At 45.1% G+C, this 19,387-nt stretch overlaps 1 protein-coding gene across 1 annotated transcript in view; it reads left to right on the forward strand.

The window, feature by feature from the left end:
- The window catches only part of XKR7 (XK related 7), a 181,287-nt gene that overhangs the window by 128,757 nt on the left and 33,143 nt on the right, over positions 1-19,387 (forward strand). The window contains exon 2 of the mRNA XM_069651008.1: positions 3,811-4,010. Coding sequence (XP_069507109.1) covers positions 3,811-4,010 — 200 coding nt within the window. The remainder of the gene's footprint in view (positions 1-3,810; positions 4,011-19,387) is intronic.

The following is a 19,387-nucleotide window of genomic DNA, read 5'->3' on the forward strand; positions in this document are numbered from 1 at the left end:
TCAACTTACGCCTGGAAGCTTCCCTGTCTCAGGTCCGAGGGTTTTTGGGCTCCCCTGACAAGGTCAGGCCCCTGTCGCAACACAAACACATCATGCTGCACATAAGGTGTTACCGCAATAAATGGTTAAATATGAAACGTCCTTTCTTCTACTTCTCCCAAGACAAACATATTTCAGCCCAAAACGGGCTTCTTCGCAGTAACCGGTTATTTATCTTTAAGCATTTTTTGTGGTGATCTGCGGTGTGCAGCTGGCTATGTATGATGGTTGACGTTTTTCTCTCTCTGATCAGTGCATGGTTTGGATCCACCATATCACAAGTATAAATGCCCTGAAGGATTCATCTGTATTTGATAGGTCCAAACTTCATAATCACATGCCATGACAGGGTCTGTATGTTTTGTGCCCTGTGGGTTTGCTGCAATTGTTACTGGGCGAGGCATGAAGAAGTGGCGTACATAAAATAAGTCTGAAGAGAGCACGTCTTGATGGATGTGTGCTGAACCCGACTATTTTTAAGTTTTTCAGGTTCACAGATTAATGTATCTGTTGTAAAGGCTGCCTGTTTTTTTTGTGTTGCTTTGCATTTCTTCAGGCTAAACGTTCAGTGTATCTAAAATTGGTGTGTACCTTTTCCAGCCAACACAGCCCCCTACCATCACACCCACCGTCCCTCAGCCCCTCCACTGCACACCTCGTGTTCTGCATACCTTTTCTAGTTTCGGCTATTAGGTGTCGCTCACGACACCTCGAAGCCGAAACTATTCCATTGGTGTACAGATAGGGAGGATTGACATATGAAGCAGGACACAGAGTCTGTAGGTGTTGTTTGGTTATTTTGTATTTATACATTTTTAAGTGTCATTTAGTTAAGGATAACCTTTAACACTATAAAATGATACAGTAAATGCAATTGTTAAAAAATCATAACCATAAAACACACGAGTACATTAGACGCAACTACAAAGTACAATTTAAAATAGATGTCACTAATCGTTGTAATATAAAAATAGCAACGTTTCTAATATCCTGTGCAAAATGTCATTCGATTTACATTTGTGAAACAATGCATTGAAGCAATATATTTGTAATTTCTTCCCACATGTAATATAGGGTAAAGTTTAACACAATATTTCTGCCTTCATAGATCGCAGACCAAAATATATTTGTGTGAATAAAATGAATGTCCTCCACCCGCATCGAGTATCCTTTCTTGTGCATGGGAGTTAGACCAGAGCTTTCTGTCAACAAGTGTTGTGCAGTCTCCTGTTGTTCTCCACATATTCTGCATGCCTGTTCCTGTATAGTAATTTTCCCCCTGCCCCTATTTGCCAAAACAGGAAGCTGGTTAAGTCTTAGTAGAAGGATAAATGTCCTTACCTTTGTGTTTTGCAAATTAATAAGATAGGAGCATGCGGTATCAGGCTGGAATGTTTGCACAGAGTATAACTTACAGCTGGGCTTCCCTGCTAGATAGGTAGTTTGTGTATCCCTATCCGAGATCATTGCCTTTTTTTTAATTTCAATACATTTTGTGGCCAAGTTATCCTCTGGCATCAGTGCACATCCGATTTCCTCCAAGAAGTGATCAATCTCCCGGTGCCATATCTTCAGTGCCCGAAAGAGGCACCTAGTGCCATTTCGATCACTGAAATATGACTACACGGAGTCAGTATTGCCAGCATTTAGCCTTATTTTAAGATATAAATTACATGCTGCAATCATTTTCCGGGTAGTGAAAGAGATCAGAGCCAGCACGAAGCATATTTCGTCTTCTGGTAGACACTGAGGGAGACCCAAGGTGCTTCTCCAAAGTTTCCCATCTAATGTTTTCAGCCAGTCAGTCTCTTTGGCAGAATAGACTTTAAGCCTATAGAGTGCACTCGGAACAGGTGTTATATAATTTCAACAGGCCCTCTACGGAGTGTCCACCAGATTTCGAAATAAAAGACCTAGTATCCTTAAACTTTGTAACAGTCTTACAGATTATATTTTTAGATATTCTTAGATAGGGTCTCTTTAAGTTGCTAGAGATGAGCATTCCAAGATACAGGTAGCTTTCTACGTCTTCCAACACGTTTTCATCAATTGTCCATCTTACTCTCTTTATAGATTTACAGTCCAAATTTAATCGTCATAACTTTAGATTTGGACAAATTGATAGCCAGACCGTGTTGTGTATGATGCTAATTTATTTAGGCTATGTTGTAAACCTATTGCAGTTTGATTTAAAAAAATTACAACATCATCTGTGTCGGTAAGCCAGGCAATGGGAAAGACGCCTATGCTAGGAGGAAGGTTATTGCAATCATTGAAAGCTTTTTCAAGGTCTGAAATATAAATGTTAAAAAAATATCCGGGTTGTTGGGTTATGTGCCCACCCATTGCCTGCCCTTGGCCATGCTAGTCCCTATGGTCATTCTCACCCATTCCTACCTCTGTCCGTCCAAAACACCACCTCATGGGAACTCTTTGAGTTCACTTTAATCCAGCCTTACCATCAGGCTTTGCATTCAAAGTGTCTGCCAGTGTTTGTTCCAAGCAGTCTTCTGAGATTTGATGACTTAATTGAAGCTGTAAACGCACTACCGGTGAAATGATCTTAAGCCTGACTGCAGCCACTAGAGTTATAAGCACTCTGTGCGTCCTTCACTGAAGTCCTGTTTAAAACAAGCATTGGCAAAGCAAACATTTTTGGCTTGAGCGTACATTTTAAGATTTTACCAGGCGCTGCTATTAGATGCCCAGATAGTCGCACCATTTTGTACCTGCTACCAACAATGGGGAATAAATAACAGTATGGCTCCTCCTGGCAAGTACCTTTTCCATGCCTCACAAAAGCCCAAACTGTTGGCATTGCTAATACTTGTTTTTAACTTCACACAGCTTCACTGTAAGTTTAAGGAAAGGCTTGCCACCAATTGTTTTTTCAAGAGCTTCACTGAAACTAGAGGATAAAAACAACTGAAGACTAACCTATCCTTACACTTGCAGTCAAACCAATATGTGGGCTTTCTGAAGTTAATTAATAGAATGCAAGCCAATTGCATGTCAATCAGAATTGTGAAGCAGGTGCCAAATGAAAAAGGGTAATAAACATATTTTTTCTTCTGCATAAAATATTTGGGTTTCAAATAACATCTATAGCCTGTGGCTTTTCATACGTGCAGTGCTAAAAGCAAATGTTTTGTTGGTATACTCTGGAAAAAAACTGTTGCCTGGATATTTGGGTGGAAACAAATTATAAATAAATATTCCAAATGTATTTATAAAAGTACTGGAGAAACACCACTGTATGTAAAAAAAGATACATTTAGAAAGCTGAAAATCGGAAGATCTTTGTATACTCAATTACCACCACAACTGAGCAGACTACCAACTAATAACCTACTATTCCCTCCTCAAGGAGAACATTCTGGAAAGGCGTACTTATTTGCTTTCAATGCAGTGTGCTAGGTAGAGGTATGCAAGATATAAAAATGTCTCACAGGAATATCACAGGTTTATGAACTAACAGGGTTTTCAGAAATTAAGTACTGCGCCGTTTTGATGCATAGACTATGCACATGGACCTCCTCGGGAGGTGAAAGTGAGCATAACTGCTGTGTGCTCACTGTGACCTCCCTATGGGTCCATAGACTTCGACTTTTTACCAAAAATGAAAGTCGGTATTTCCTATTTTTATTTTCCATAATCCACAGAATGATATCAATCATTGGGAATTCTAAAAAATGTGCTTGTCTCTTCCATGGTCTGGAGCTGTCCATACTCACCCATTTTCCTGTCTGCTGTTCCTTCCCTCCACGGCAGGTACCTTCGTGCCCTCTACCTTGGCCTGCAGAGCCGTTGGCAGTCCGAGCACCGGCAGCGACACTTCTACTGGAGAATGATGTTCGAGAGTGCTGACATCAGTATGCTGCGCCTACTGGAGACCTTCCTGAAGAGTGCCCCGCAGCTGGTCCTGCAGCTGAGCATCATGGTCCAGCAGAGCCGCATCGACCCCCTTCAGGGTAAGGCATTTGGTCTGCTAGTCCAGGGCCACAAGAGTCCATGTGGTGTGAGGGCAGACACCTAATTACCTCAACCCAAGCAGGTCCACCATCTGAGGAACAAGTGCACGTTTTGTATGTAAAGCAAGTTTATTGTACAATTGTCTGCGGAGCAGTTAGATGGTACTGCAGGACAAAACTAACTCAAGCCTCAACGAACCGCATCAGTTGATACATTTTAGACATTTTTGCAACAGTTAAAACACTTCCAGATACATTATTCCAACCGACCGCTAACACATGATTGGACAAAACATATACAAAGACGTTCCATCTTTTTCCATTTCTCTCCTTCTCATTGGTTATCGACAATCTTTACTGCAAGCTTCAGATCATATACAAAGTCCACCTTTGCTGGGGATTGATCCGTGGTAGGTTGTGACATCATGACATAATAGAAAATTCACATTTCAACATAATTCATTACTAGTAACAACTCGCCTAAAGCCTTGTAACCTTACGTGTGTTTGCACATGGTCCACACAGATATTTTAGCTAAATGAAGAAAAGCTGTGCAAACAGGATCTCTTTGAACTACTGATTACTATTTCATCCGCCCTAGTTTAATGGCTCCACTTAAGTCATTCTAATTGATGCGACTCCCACTCCAGCCTATATGTCCTCTAATTCCACCTTGAGAAAACAGTTGACCACCGGACACCCTTGCCCCATGCACCATCTTATCGCATCTTTATTGCCAGCCCAAGCAAATGGGCAAACCCCTCTGAGTGACTTAAATTCAATGGGCAAGATTACATCTGTTCCTTGCAGAACTGTTAAGCCATAAACCACTGCGTCCTGTTCGCCAGCTGACCTTCTACTGTATGACTCATTATTCCTGTCAAGCTCCCATGCATTCAAGAAATTGCATCTGCTATCTGTGATACTTTTCAGACCATAAAAACAATGGAGGGCTCATACAGCTGAGTTGACCATCGCTATGGTCGTAGTTACTTATTCACCCATCCTCTGGCCTTTGAAACCCAGCAGAATCAGTTTTTGAAAGTCAGCCCCTGACTGCCATTTTTTTTATCTGTTTATAAAAACCCACTGCATGTGAATTCATAAATCCCCTTTATGTTTCCTTAGTGTGCATGGATGTCTGGTAAATACCAGCTTTCCTTTACAGTAGATTCTTACAGGACAGGCCCCCTTTCTTACATGTGCATTATAAAAAACCCTCATTGCCTACTTCTGGGGACTCCATAATACATTATGTCTGAATCACTTTTATATTTCATTTGACGGTTTTAACATTTTATCTGTCTGCGTGCGTGCAAATCAGTTCTCATAAAAAAGTAACAATAAAAGTAACATATCCTATCCATTATTAACTACACTCGCTACATAGGAAATTGAAACATCGTGGCTATTTCACCACACCCCAAGTCATCGATATGGTGCGCACAACATGAACCCATCATGCTTGTGGTGACACTTCCTGACCACCCCAACATTCCGCCCTATAATGAATACTTTAACTAACAATGATCATCTTCTTGGGGAACAACCCTGAAACCATCCCTCATACCGGTCCCAATATGGGCATACTCCTCTGCCAAACAACCCAAACTCGTCCCTCCACAATGTCCACTATTTACCCACCGTGCCACACAATTATCACGACTTGGTGGAGGACACAAAACAACTTCTGTTTGAGCACCCATATGGGATGAAGTGGTATTGGCCCTAGCCCAATGCAGGGTCACAGTCATCATGGCATTTCCTCTTAGTATGTGGGAAGAACAACATCGTAAGGGCAATTGCCAGAAACAGAAACAAATGAGAAAAAAGAAAAAAATAGTCAACAGGATCTTCACTGGGAGGCTCATCCACGATGATGCTCAAGAGAACAAAGACTCCAACCATGAATCATTGGTAATTCCTGCCTCATTTTCCATGATCACCCTGAGATTATGCAAGGCATCGATAGTCTGTGTTAAAGTACCATTCTCTGTGTCGTTGGGAGGCACAAATGTGCAGCACAAACTCCCAGTTTTCGGACATACTTGGCCCTCCATTGCTGTTAGGTCGAGTATGTACCGGTTGTGCAAAGTCATTAGCCTTAGTGCCCGTAACTCTCCCCTAATCGCACTAAACGCTGACTCTGATGTTTTAACAAATAGTAAAAGTTCATATCTGGTCACCTGGAGCCACTTGGCATTCGCCCCAGCTTGGACGTCATGTGTCAGAAGAGAAGTGAAGAAACTTGCAGTATGGCTAAACAGCCAGTACTGACAGGAATGTCCATTAAAGCTTTTGATGATGCTGCTGAAATATAATTGGACCGTCTGTTTGACAGAAATCAGTAACAATTGCAATGTAGCAAAGTCAATGGCTTGTCCACATACGTTGATGAAGGGGGCGCAAAGGGGCACAGATTTAACCTTGGACATTGAATGGGTCAAAACCAGGTGCTCCTCAGGTAGGATGAGGACTGGCACATGAAGGATAGAGAATCTGCACACACCTCGCCAAGCTGGAGGCAAATGCCTGTATGCATTTGCTCCACAGGTCCCAAAAATTTACAGAATGGCAGCCATACCTCCAGCCAGATCAGCGATGCGAAGCGTGCAACTGCAGTTCCCATTTGTGCCAGCGGGCACCATGCCATCACCCTTAAACCATAGAGAAAAATGGATAAGTGTCTGTATCTTAACAGATTTTTCTGGCTCGTTGAGCCACGTCAGATGCTGCAAGTCATTTCTCCATACAGTCCCACATTCTTGATTTATTCGTGCCACTCCTTCTTCTGAGAATCCCCTCATTCCTCCTGCTCTGCAACTCTTCACCCCTTGCTCCTATTGATTTTTAGAAAAAAAAGCCACTTCTAGACTCAGTTGGGCTCTCTGGATACACTGTATATTTTCATGCTCTTTATGATTAGAAACTGAACAGTCTTCATCGATAGGAAGGATTAATGCTGTGAATGATTGCCCTTTAAACTGCTCTGGGATCCTGAACAGGGATAGGTGCACTAGACATAGTGCATCTGCTACCTCAACCTCGTTCGGGATAAACACCCTAGGGATGCCAGAAGCATGAGGGATGAGAGGGCAGATGTAGCAATATCCTACAGATCTCTCTCCCAACCCTCCTCATATGGCTATATATTATGTTATCCACTACAAAACCATCTGCATTTGTTAGAAATCTAATTTATCATACCCATTGTTTGAAAAATCAATATCACCATTTCTTTTTTTTCTCAACACTATCTCTTTGAATTCCACAAAACTATATACATTTAAACCTTCTGTATGTATACTGGTTGCCATCTTCAGACACAATGAAGAGGATCATAAAAACCATAGAAAAACAAATTTTTACACGATTTACAATTCTAACCATTTCTATTCCTAAACAAAAATATTCAGTTTCCTGATCTCTATTCGCAACCCACTTTGCACTGTACGGAACGGAAGATTCTTAGGGCATACTTAACTTTGTGCCTGCTCCTGTGCTGCTGGAGGGGTGCTGGTAGCCCTACTAGTATCACTGAGATTTAACCAGTCCTTGTTGCCCTCTACCTTCACAGCAGTTGGAGTTGCATAGATCACAGGGTGAGGCCCACAGAAATTCTGTTCACTCCAGCGATGCACAAAGGTGTGGACAAAGATGGGGTCTCCCAGGAGCAGCTGTGTCTTGTGTTGATCGTTGGCTTCCTCATGTTTTCTACTGTAGTCTGTTGGTGAGAAGACACAACCTGTAAAGATATAATCTTAATCATTTTTGTTAAAGCCCTAAGGTACTCCATAAACTCCTTTCCTCTGACCTCTGCGGTCTTGTGTGTGTCTGATGGCGTGCGTGCAGGTGAGAGAGGTGTATGTAACCTACGCCTCATCATGCTTTCTTGGGGGCTTAAATGATGATCTTTTCCAGGCTAATATCTCAAATAAAACAAGGTGAGTGGAAGGCAATACACAGTTTTGCTAAACGGGCCTTAAGGACCCCATTGAGCCACCGCACAATCCCGTTGGCCAGCAGGTGGTACACTGAGCACAACCTGTGCTTTATTCCCAAAAGTGAAGGGATTTCTGCAAACAGGGCAATACAAATGTGGGTTGCATTGTCAGATTTTAGGACCTCACTAATTCCCCATCTCGGGAAATACCTCTCTCACCAGAAATATTTCTGCTGATTTAGGATTAGGATGTATGCAGGGACCAACCTCAAGCCACAGGGAGAATGGACAAGGAGCATCAATCAAATAACAATAGATACTACACCTCGTAAGCATGTCTGCGAAGTTGATATGGAGCTTCCTGAATGGTGCAAAGGGTCTAGGCAAGACTGCTCTTATCGACTTCATGGTGTTTCCAGGTTTGAATTCCTTGCACACTACACAGTTCCCTACAACTCTACTTACCTGTTCCTGTAGATTTGGGATAATTCACTCTTCCTGGAGCTCTGCTTGGATTTGTCACCAAAAACAAGCAGCTCTACGGGCATTGCTATCATCCCTGTCACCTCCTTTCTCAACAGCAAATCCATGTGTTGAGAGGACACATCCTCTCTTCTTACAGAGCTCCTGTTTTTCTCTAGTGGCTCTCTTGTATCTCTATGATCTGAAGCACAGGGACAGCGGTGTATGGGGCTGGTAAATGTACCTGTTCGGACATGATTTCTGTGGTCAGGGAATCTGGAAACAGTAAAATCTGTTTCCTTCGCCGCCTTGTCTGCAGCATCATTCCGAAGAGCTGTTGAATTAGTGCTTTAGTATGCGCAGCACATTTAACCAAACTTATATCTGTGGGCAAGGTTGACGCTTCGAATTGTCAGGATAGCAGCGCAGCATGCTGGCCAGGGGACCCTTCAGACCTCCTAAACCCTCTTCTCTGCCATCTTGATAACCCAGAAAATACAGTGGGTGTGACGTATGCAGAGTCGGAATAAATGATGACTGCCTTCCCCTTACTCTATAAGTGCCACTAGTTCCGCCACATACGTGGAGTTATGAGATGGCATCCGACTCTTCAGTCTGACCCAGTATTCTCCATCCACAAAGCCCACAACAGCTGCACCCATATGCCTCTCACCCATGTCCTAGTTGATGGTCGAAAACCCATCAACAAAAAGTATCTTACCTCCCTCCAGGGAATCCTCTTTCACATCCACCCTCTCTTCCTCTTATCCCTCGTAAGTGGCACAATCATGGACCATGTCCTTAACATTCACTGGTTTGGCTATAAATATTGCAGGATTAACTAGGTGACACAGCGCAGGATGTATCCATGTATTTGATAAAATGACATCATGCCCTGACACTATCTGAATAGTTAACGTAGACTTCTCTAAGATCGCAAAGACTGCATGCTTCATGTACAATGTCACTGAGCAATGCATAGTAATGGTCAAGGATATTTGAAATGCAAAGGCCGCTCCCGCTAAAGCTTGCTCACAAGGTAACTGTCTCTGCATCACTGGGTGTAGGAGTCCAGTGTAATACACTAAAGATTTGTGCCCTAACTGTGTCTGCAGGGTCAGGAGCACTGTCCTTAAAATGGCTACTTGCAATTCGGGATCACCAAGACCGGAGCATTGCTGATTGTGCCTTTACATTCCCGAAAGCAAGTCCCCATTTCCTCAGACCACTCTCAGACCCTTCCCGTTCTGCGCTTCTTTAAGCCCTTGCAGTAAAGGCCTCATTTATCTAGAGTAATCAAAGATCTATGATCTACGACTGGCCGAGGCATAGTCTGATCTGTGGTGGCTCTCTATAATAATAATAATAATAATAATTTGGCACTTGTATAGCGCTACGAACCCTCAGGTATCTGAGCGCTTCTTATTATTACCCACGGTGTGTGGTGCTCATTTATCGACCTCGGAAGGATGAAAGGCTGAGTTTGGCCCCGCCGGGATTCGAACCTGCGTTAGCAGGCTCTGCACTGATGTCAAAGCGAGCGTTCTACTCGCTGTGCCACTTGACCGGCTATGACATTACCTTCCATCCTGCAGGCGATATTATTACCCAAATATACTATGTCTGTCTGACAATACTGCAATTTTTCTTTGTCCACATTGTACCCCTTCCCCACGAGCAGGGTGAGGAGCCTCCTCAACACTGCGCCTCTGGAATGCTACAAACCAACAGATCCTCCACATCCTGAATTATGGTGCTGGACACATGTAAATTCCCCTAATCCATTTGAACCACTCTGTTAAAGACGCTCATGGATGCACAGTCCTCCTGGCAGGGCTTGCAAAATATACTAGCCCACTAGCATTTGCAAGTAGTTTTTATGAAGGGGCGAGCACCTTTTGCAGGATACTCTACCTTGCTGGTGAGTATGGGGATGCTAGAAACTTATTTTGCATTTACTGCAAGTTTCACTGTGCATGCTTGGCAGCATTGCACCAAATATGAAGTGTGCTTATGACGACATGCACCATTTTACAAAAAGCACATGTAAATAATTAGTCACCTGTCAGCTTGGGGCGAGTACATTTCTCTTAGGTTGAGTATGTAAACTAAGGAACTCGCCCTGCAAGAATAGTGGGATTTTTAATAATTCGCAAGGCCTGCCTGGGGCAACCTTGTGTGCTCTAATCTCTTACCACGATACACAAACGCTGTGAGGTTCTGTGAATCGAGGTGTAAGGGAACAGAGAAAAACACATTTTCTAAATCAATCACTGGGAAGTGGGTCAATCCAGTAGGGATGTTACAGAGAATGGTGGCAGGATTCGGTACCACCGGAAATTCCATCTCAACAATATTATTGAGAGGGCGCAAATCCTGAACCATCCTCCAACTGGACCCATTTGCTTTCTTCACAGGGTAGATGGCTGTATTGCATGGGGACACCGAAGGTTGTATATGCCTTGCTTTAACAACGCCATAAAGGTTTCATCAATCCCTTCATCCACCTCCCTAGACATGGGGTACTGCTTAACCCATGGTAATATCGCAACAGGTTTTAATTTTATCCGTACCGCTCCAACACTCTTAAGCAGCCTCACTTCATGAGCATTGCTGGTCCACAAATGGTCCGCCACCTTTGCCAAATCCTCCTTCCAATATGGTGATGTATTTTTAATGATGAACATGGTCTGTGGTACTTCCCTTTACTCTATTGCTATCTGACAAGGCACCGTAATTTCAAATGCCTTCACTCTTGCATCTTCGAACAATTGTTCGTCGGACACGTCCCTTAGCGATAAGGTCAGATTGATGCACAGAACTGTGCGCCACTCTGTGCCTGAGAGAACCACCCACAACCGACTCTAGGAAAATATTAACTGTAGTCCCTGGTATTACTTCCTGCGGCACATCAGGCCGGAATAAAAACTCTATCGGTACCTGCCATTTCTGATTTTTGATTCCTGAGACCCAACTTAACAAAACCATCGCCCCATAAAGAAACAATGCTGAATGTACAGGAACTTATAGTCGTTCTGTCACTACAATATGCATACAAAAGCGCTGCCTCTTACCGGATACAACCCTGGAGTTGAGCATACTATACCATCCTCTGTGAAAGCAATCAACATCTGTAGCTTACTCAGGAGCTCTCTTCCCAAAAGATTTGCTGGGGTATCTGTACAATACAACAAAGTGGCAGATACATTTTGAGTACCTACCTTAATACGGAGATCTTCAGTATAAGGAACCGACAGGATAGCCCCATAGAATCCTGGTGTGTCCATCATTTTGCCTGACAAGCGGAACTCCCCTTCCTTAATTCAAGGTTTTGTTGCCCCTGTGTCGACCATTAATGAGAACGTTGGATCACCTACCTGCACACCTATCCGGGTTCCTCCTCTGGATCCGTGCTAATGGACAGGTCTGGACACATCAGAGACCCCTGGAGGCTGTCCTACTCCTGGTACCTATTAGCATCGGGGGGAAAAAAAAGGACTCTGTCCCAAAATACTTGATTCAGTACAGTGAGTAACCGTTTCTTGGGGTAAAGGATTCTTGTCCAATGTCTACACTAATGCTTGTGCTGGTATGGTCGATGGGGTCCCATGGGTCTGTGCAGCCCCAGTGGCTGAGTTCTATTCAACCCATGCCTGCTTTGACTGCACAGAGCCTGGGGCATATGGCAGGGCCGGGATTGCATCTGCTGAGCTCCCAAGATGAAAAACTGTGATTGTTCACCTTAATCTTGTGACGCATTTCACAACCTCCTGCATGACCAAAACTGAATCCTATAGAACCCTTATTATTTGCCATTGGCCCATTTAACTCAGGACCCATTCCTCCAAACCTGACAAAAGACCCACCTCCTCGCGCAAATCCTCCCTTGCCCCTTGGAAACACTCTCACTTGCCTTGGACCGAGAGAATCCAAGTGGTCCATACCCATATACCCTGAAGCTCTGCTTTTCGACTGCTCAGCATGCATCCTAATTGAACACCATCCCATTGTGACTGTCTTTTTTTAATATAATGGTTTTGTACCTTGGTCCATCCACCCCTGTGTCATACCTGATTCACCCTGTCCTGTTGTCCCAACTGCCCCTGCTGTCCCTCCATAGAGTGTGTAATTACCGCCCCTTCCAAAAAAATCTTCGCCACTTTTATTTGCAAGAGCTTAGTCTCTGCTTTTAGAGCCTGCTCTAAACTATTCTTCTCCTTTTCTTGTCTTCTTTTACAGAAATGCACAATGTATGCTTGAATCACAGGCCAACTCTAGGCCTCCATTTCTGCCACCTTATCTAAATCATGCTGGACTTCCTTTGGGAGCCACATTTTTAGCATGTGGTAAAGAATTGCCAGGCTTTGGTCCCACACTTCTCCCGTCTCTGACCTTCACATCTCCTAAATCAACTTGATGTGTGCAGCAGGATCATTCTCCAATGGCATTGTTTTCATTAAAATCAAATTTATATCTGGCGTATCCAGATGCATCATTCACAGGGCCCCCCAAACCAGTGCCCTATAGGTATTAAAAGCTGCTCTGTCATGGGTATTCATATCTAACTGAACTCCTGGATACCGTGCTCTTTTCCAAAGGTCATCTGACCGCTTCCCCATCAGAGCCGCAAATATGCTTTTTGTAAAGCCTATGGCCAACATCAGGCTTGCGGTATGTTTCTCCAATGCATAAATCTACTTCCCAGTGATCTTCGGGGACAAGTTGTTTCCTCAGCCATTCCAGAGATTTTAGATTACTGCTGTAACGCTACTTTCTCCAGCATGGGGTCTGGAATGGAGTCACATGCTTATGAATATTCCCCGTCAGGCTGGGAATCCTCAGCAAAAAGAAAAAACTGTTTCACTTTCACTTACAAACTGTATTTCTCCTTTAAACCAATCACTGTCCTCTGGGTCATACTGCCCCATACAATGTAATCCTCTCCCAAAGTCCCTCATCTGACAGCCACCTTCAGATTTTTACTGTACGCTTGTCATGATCTCTGCTTCCAAAAGATCAGGACTTGCCCGACTCCCTTGGAAGCAGAACCATAACCCCGGTTCCGAGTGCCAGCCAGTCCCAATTGGGACCTTTTGGACCCTGTCCTGGCGCCAGTGGCACCAGGCTCATAAAGATGCCCAGTCCCAGCGCTGGAAGCGCCGGGCTCATAATGCTTGGGTGGACTTACCTGCAGCAGACCATGCTGCTTACTTACCTGCCAGGTGAACCCCTGATCCTCTTCTGTTTGGGACTACTTTTCCTGTTGGGTGGGGCAGGAGCCACTCCCTAGGTTCAGAACACTGGAACTCTTCTGGAAAGCAGGAACTCTTTTCTTACCTAGGCGTGGCTGTGGAAGGAGACACCCAAGCACTACAGGAGGCTATTTAAACCACACCCGATGGATGAATCTTGCTTTGCGTTATTCTGCATTCTCTGCAGCAGAACGCTCATCGTGTCTTCTGCTTCTGATCCTGGGCCTAAGGGAACAAAGGCTTACCATCCTGGAATCCAGTCTTCAGCAGCACCTGTAAAGACAAAGAAAGAACAGGTTAGCACTACGGTCTTCAGTGGCAGCGCATCTCTTACCTGGTCCATCGGCTGTCACCAACGCCTTGCGCTGCTTTCCGGCATCTGAAAGACAAAGGCTTACCTACTCTTCGCATGCTCCGGAGGTCTTCGCACTGCATTCCGGCATCTGAAAGACAAAAGCTTACCAGCTCTTCGCACGCTCCGGAGGCCTTCGGCGCTGCATCCCGCATCTGAAAGACAAAAGAAGGTGCGTTTAAAGACATTGGGCACCTTTATTACTCACGTGCCATTACTCCTGCCCACGCCGAATCCAGTGTAACGCTCACCTGGTTCCCTCGGAGGCGCAGGCCTTGATCCGGTGGGGATACCGTCTTCAGTGTTAGGCGCAGGGTTTGTTTTGCTCCCGGACAGGGCCCCCTTCTCACCGAACGTTTAAGCTGAAGAGTGAGGTGTCTGCAAGGGTAAACCAAGGTATTAGTGATTGGAAGGTTGGGAAAGTTCCTAGCCCCTCTCGCCCTTTCTTTCCCCGTGGAACTGGGTTGATACTTGCGCTTACCTTAGATAGGTAAATGCCGGGCTCTCCATCCTGCGTCTTGTGCAGGGGCGCTGGGTCCAGTTGCTTCACTGGATGCGAGCTCTGCCTCTTGATAGCAGAAGGTTAGCTGAGAGCGAAGACGCCGTTATTGCACAGGCGTGCCTTGTAAGTATTTAAGTTCCTTTTAGATTGTTCTCTTCTCTTTCAAAAGTCTTAAGTCTTTAAAGTCTATGTCTTTTCCGTTTCAGATGCTGTGGCGGTGAAGATTATCCTTCTAATGGCACGTAAGTAGAAAGACTGCACTAGCGCTGTAGAATGCACCGTAATGTCTCTTTTGTGTTTGCAGGTGCCGAGGTGCAGCGCGAACAGATTGGAAGCGAACGTAGCACAGGTAAGCAGTCTTGTAACTAAGCGTTACGAACCGATGTATCTTGCCTTGCAGGTGCCGGAATGCAGCGCGAGCTGAGTTGGAACGGGCGTAACACAGGTAAGCAGACTTTGTAGTTAAATATTACTGACCGATGTTCTTTCTCTTTGCAGATGTCGGATGCCGGAAGAGAAAGGCTGAAAAAGGCGCCTTGGATGCTGCCGTTGGATTAGGTAAGTAGATGCGCTGCCTTTGCTTTAGCCTAACCTGTGCCTTTGTTTTTGCAGGAGCTGCTGAATACTGAAGAAGACTGAAGGTTGGATCCCAGCAGGTGATTTCGTGTTCACAGGATCTGGAGCTGGAGGTTTCCTGGAGCTGACACGGTGAGCGTCCTGCTGCAGATACAGAATAACGCGAAGCATGTGAAACCAATCGGGTGTGGTTTAAATAGCCTTCTGTAGTGCTTAGGCGTCTTCTTCCACGGCCCCACCCAGGTAAGAAAAAGAGTTCCAGATTTCTAGAAGAGTTCCTGTGTTCTGCTTCCAGGGAGTGGCTCCTGCTCCACCCAGACAGAAAAAGTAGTCCCAGGCAGAGAAGGATCAGGAGACCAGCTAGCTGGTAAGTAAGCAGCATGGTCTGCTACAGGTAGGTCCACCAAGCACTCTTATCTAATATGAGCCCGGCGCTTCCTGTGCCGGGACCAGTCACCTTCATGAGCCTGGCACCACTGGCGCCAGGACAAGGTCCAAAAGGTCCCAATAGGGACTGGCTGGTTCCTGGGATCAGAGTTATGGGCCTGCTTCCAAGGTCGTGGGGCAAGTCCTGACCCCTTGGAAGCAGGGATCATGACAGCAGCCCCCCTTAAGGCCCCTCCCAAGGTTGACTTCTCCGGAGGTCTTGGTTTGTTAGGAAATGTCCGATGAAATTTCTTGATTAGTCGAGGTGCATGTACATGTTCTGCAGGTTCCCAAGATCTTTCTTGGGGGCCGTAGCCTTTCCAGTCAATCAGGTAGTGTAGTTTCGATTTGGAGATCTTGGAATCCAGGATATTTTTGATTTCAAACTCGAGTTCTCCGTCAACTAGGATAGGTTCAGGAGATTTAGTCAATCGGGTTTCTGGTTGAACAGGTTTTAGTAGTGAAACATGAAGGACTGGGTGCATTTTCATACGAGGGGGTAAATCCAACTTGACCGCTACTGGATTTATTATGGCAGTGATAGAGTAGGGTCCCAGGTATCTTGGGTTAAAAGTGCGTGGTCCCTTTAGGGGTAAATGTTTGGTGGATAACCAGACTTGATCTCCTATTTGGTACTGAGGGGCTTCCTTCCGATGTTGATCTGCTCCTTTCTTGTATTGTTCCTTGGCCCTTTGAAGGTGGGTAGTAGCTTCCTTGAAGGCTTGGGTGATGGTTGAATGTAGGTGGTCAACTGCTGGTGTTCCAAGATCCTGGGGTGGATCCAGGTTAGAGGTTCGAGGATGGTTACCATACAAAAGAAAAAACGGGGTCTTTCCGGTTCCAGAGTGGACTGAGTTATTGTAAGCGTACTCGGCTATCCAAAGGATGTCCTTCCAAGTTCCTTCTGTCTGTTGCAGCATGCAGCGTAGGTACTGTTCCAAAGTCTGATTGGTCCTTTCGGTCTGACCGTCGGTTTGTGGGTGGTGACTGGTTGAAAGTCTCACATCAATTTGAGCCAACCGACAGCAACTCCGCCAGAAGTAGGAGATGAATTGACTTCCTCTGTCCGAGATTAAAATTGAAGGAAAGCCGTGCAACCAAACGATGTTTTCAAGAAATTCTCGAGCCAGGATTGCTGCTGACGGTAAACCCTTTAGTGGGATGAAATGTGCCATTTTTGAGAATAAGTCTACGATTACCAGGATTGTATTGTATCCGGAACAGGGAGGTAAGTCGGTGATAAAGTCCATGGAGAGGGTATGCCAGGGACGAGGTGGGATGTCAGTTGGTTGTAAGAGGCCTGCTGGTTTCTCCTTAGGACTCTTGTTTTGGGCGCACACTCCACAGGACATGACAAAGTTTCTGATGTCCTTTCTCCAAGATGGCCACCAGAAGTGACGCTTGACCTTTTCCGAGGTCTTGGCCATACCCGGGTGTCCTTCCATTAAGGAGTCGTGATAACAAGAGATGACTTGATTTTGTAAGCTAGTACAGGGTACATAAAGTCGTTCCTTGAAGTACAATAAGTCGTTCTTTACTGTGAAGTCTTCCCCCTGAGGATGCCATTTTTGTATGTCTGCTGGAGTTACAAGTTGTTTAACCTGGGCTTCAATTTCTTCAATGGATTGCATGCCGATCAGACCCAGGATTCTTTGTTCAGGAATAATAGGTACGGGCTCAGGGTTAACCATGTGTTCATCTACTCCAATTCGAGAGAGGGCATCCGCTTTACCATTCTTATTGCCTGGTCGGTAGGTGATTATAAAATCAAATTCGGCAAAAAATAATGCCCAGCGAAGTTGTCTGGAGGATTGGGCTTTGGCTGATTTAAGATACTGTAGGTTACGATGGTCAGTAATGACGGTGACAGTGTGTCGGGCTCCTAGGAGATAATGCCGCCAGGCCTTAAAGGCGGACTTAATAGCCAAAAGTTCCTTATCAGTAATGGTGTAGTTGATTTCTGGGGCCGAGAATTTGCGAGACCAAAACACCACGGGGTGTAACTGGTTGGTTTCTGGGTCTCTTTGTGAAAGCACTGCTCCCATAGCGAGGCTGGAGGCATCGGTCTCGACGATGTAAGGTAGTTCCGGGCGGGGATGTTTTAAAATCGGGGCTGAAGTAAATTTAGTATTTAGCTCCTGAAAGGCTTGTTCTGCCTCGGTAGACCATTCAAAACATTTGTTTTTTCTGAGGAGAGCTGTAATGGGTTGGACTACCCGAGAGAAGTCTGGAATAAACCTACGATAGAAGTTGGCGAAGCCCAACATACTTTGAACCCCTTTTACAGATGTTGATGAGGGCCACTTGATGATTGCGTCTACTTTCCTCGAGTCCATGTGAACTCCGTCAGGCGACAAAATAAATCCCAAAAATTCGACCTCAGTGACATGAAAGACGCACTTCTCTAATTTTGCAAAAAGTTTGTGTTTTCGGAGCCTCTCCAGTACCGCGGTGACGTGTTTTCGGTGTTCTGCCTCAGAGGATGAATAAACCAGAATATCGTCAATGTAAACAACTACACACACATCAATGAGTTCACGGAGCACGTCAATTATAAAGAACTGGAATGCGGCCGGTGCGTTACACAACCCGAAGGGCATCACTTGATACTCGAACAGTCCATACTTGGTACGAAAGGCCGTCTTCCATTCATCGCCCTCCTTTATTCGCACCAAATGGTAGGCTCCTCTGAGGTCCAACTTAGTGTATATACAGGTGTTTTTGACTTGGTCAAGTAGTTCTGGGATCAATGGCAATGGATACCTGTTCTTAATTGTAATCTGGTTCAGGGCACGGTAGTCTATACACGTTCTTAAGTCTCCCTCCTTTTTTGGCACGAAGTACAGAGCTGAGGAGGCCGGGGACTTCCAAGGACGGATGAATCCATTAGCCAGGTACTGGTCCAAATACTGCCTTAGGTGGAGATTTTCAGGTTCAGTGAGGGCATAAATCCGACTGCACGGAGGAGTGGATCCGGGAATCAGGTCTATCTGACAGTCGTATGATCTGTGGGGAGGCAAAGAATTAGCTTGGTCTTTCCGAAAGACATCTTGGAATTCCTGGTATTCAGGAGGCGGTTGTGGACTCTCAGAAACAGTTGCAGCTAGTTTGGTGGAGGGCTGAGGGTAACAGGTAGAAGCGCATTCTGGAAACCGGATTGTCTTTGCTCGCCAATCAATTTGAGGATTGTGTTTCTCCAACCAAGGAACTCCCAAGATGACTTGAAACTGCGGGGCCTTGATCACATCAAACACGATCTTCTCTTGATGCCCATCTTGGCTTACTAACGTTACTTCCATGGTGGTGTGAGTTACAGGTCCGGAAGCTATTTCCGTCCCATCCACGGTGGTGATGACGTCTTTCACCGTCTTTGGACAAAGAGATAGATTCATCCTGGCGGCCAGTTCACAGTCCAAGTAATTCCCGATTGCGCCACTATCAATGTATGCTTTAATGGCATGCATACAATTAGGTTGCTCTGGACTCACGAGGACCATGGGCATGATGAAATGCGAGGTCAAAGAACTGGTTTTAACGCTCGGCAAGCGGACCTCTACACTTGCCGGGCGAGGTCGTTTCCCGGCTCAGAATTCTCGGTACCTTTATCAGACGCCCCTACTATCTTCTTCTTGGGCTTCACTGGACAATCTCGAAGAAAGTGCCCTGAGTTTCCGCAATAGAGGCATAATTGCAGTTGTCTCCTCCTTTCCCTCTCCTTTTGGGTTAAAGGTCCTTTAACAACCCCTATTTGCATGGGTTCCACAGAATCAGTTCCTTTCGTGGAACTTTGTGGCCTTGGAAAAAGTCGGGTTTCAAATCTGGATCGATCGGCTTTCCGATCCTGTAGTCGATGATCCGATTGCA

Source organism: Ambystoma mexicanum, chromosome 3p (genome assembly GCF_040938575.1).
Source record: "Ambystoma mexicanum isolate Mex_15411 chromosome 3p, UKY_AmexF1_1, whole genome shotgun sequence".
NCBI classification, from domain to species: Eukaryota; Metazoa; Chordata; class Amphibia; order Caudata; family Ambystomatidae; genus Ambystoma; species Ambystoma mexicanum.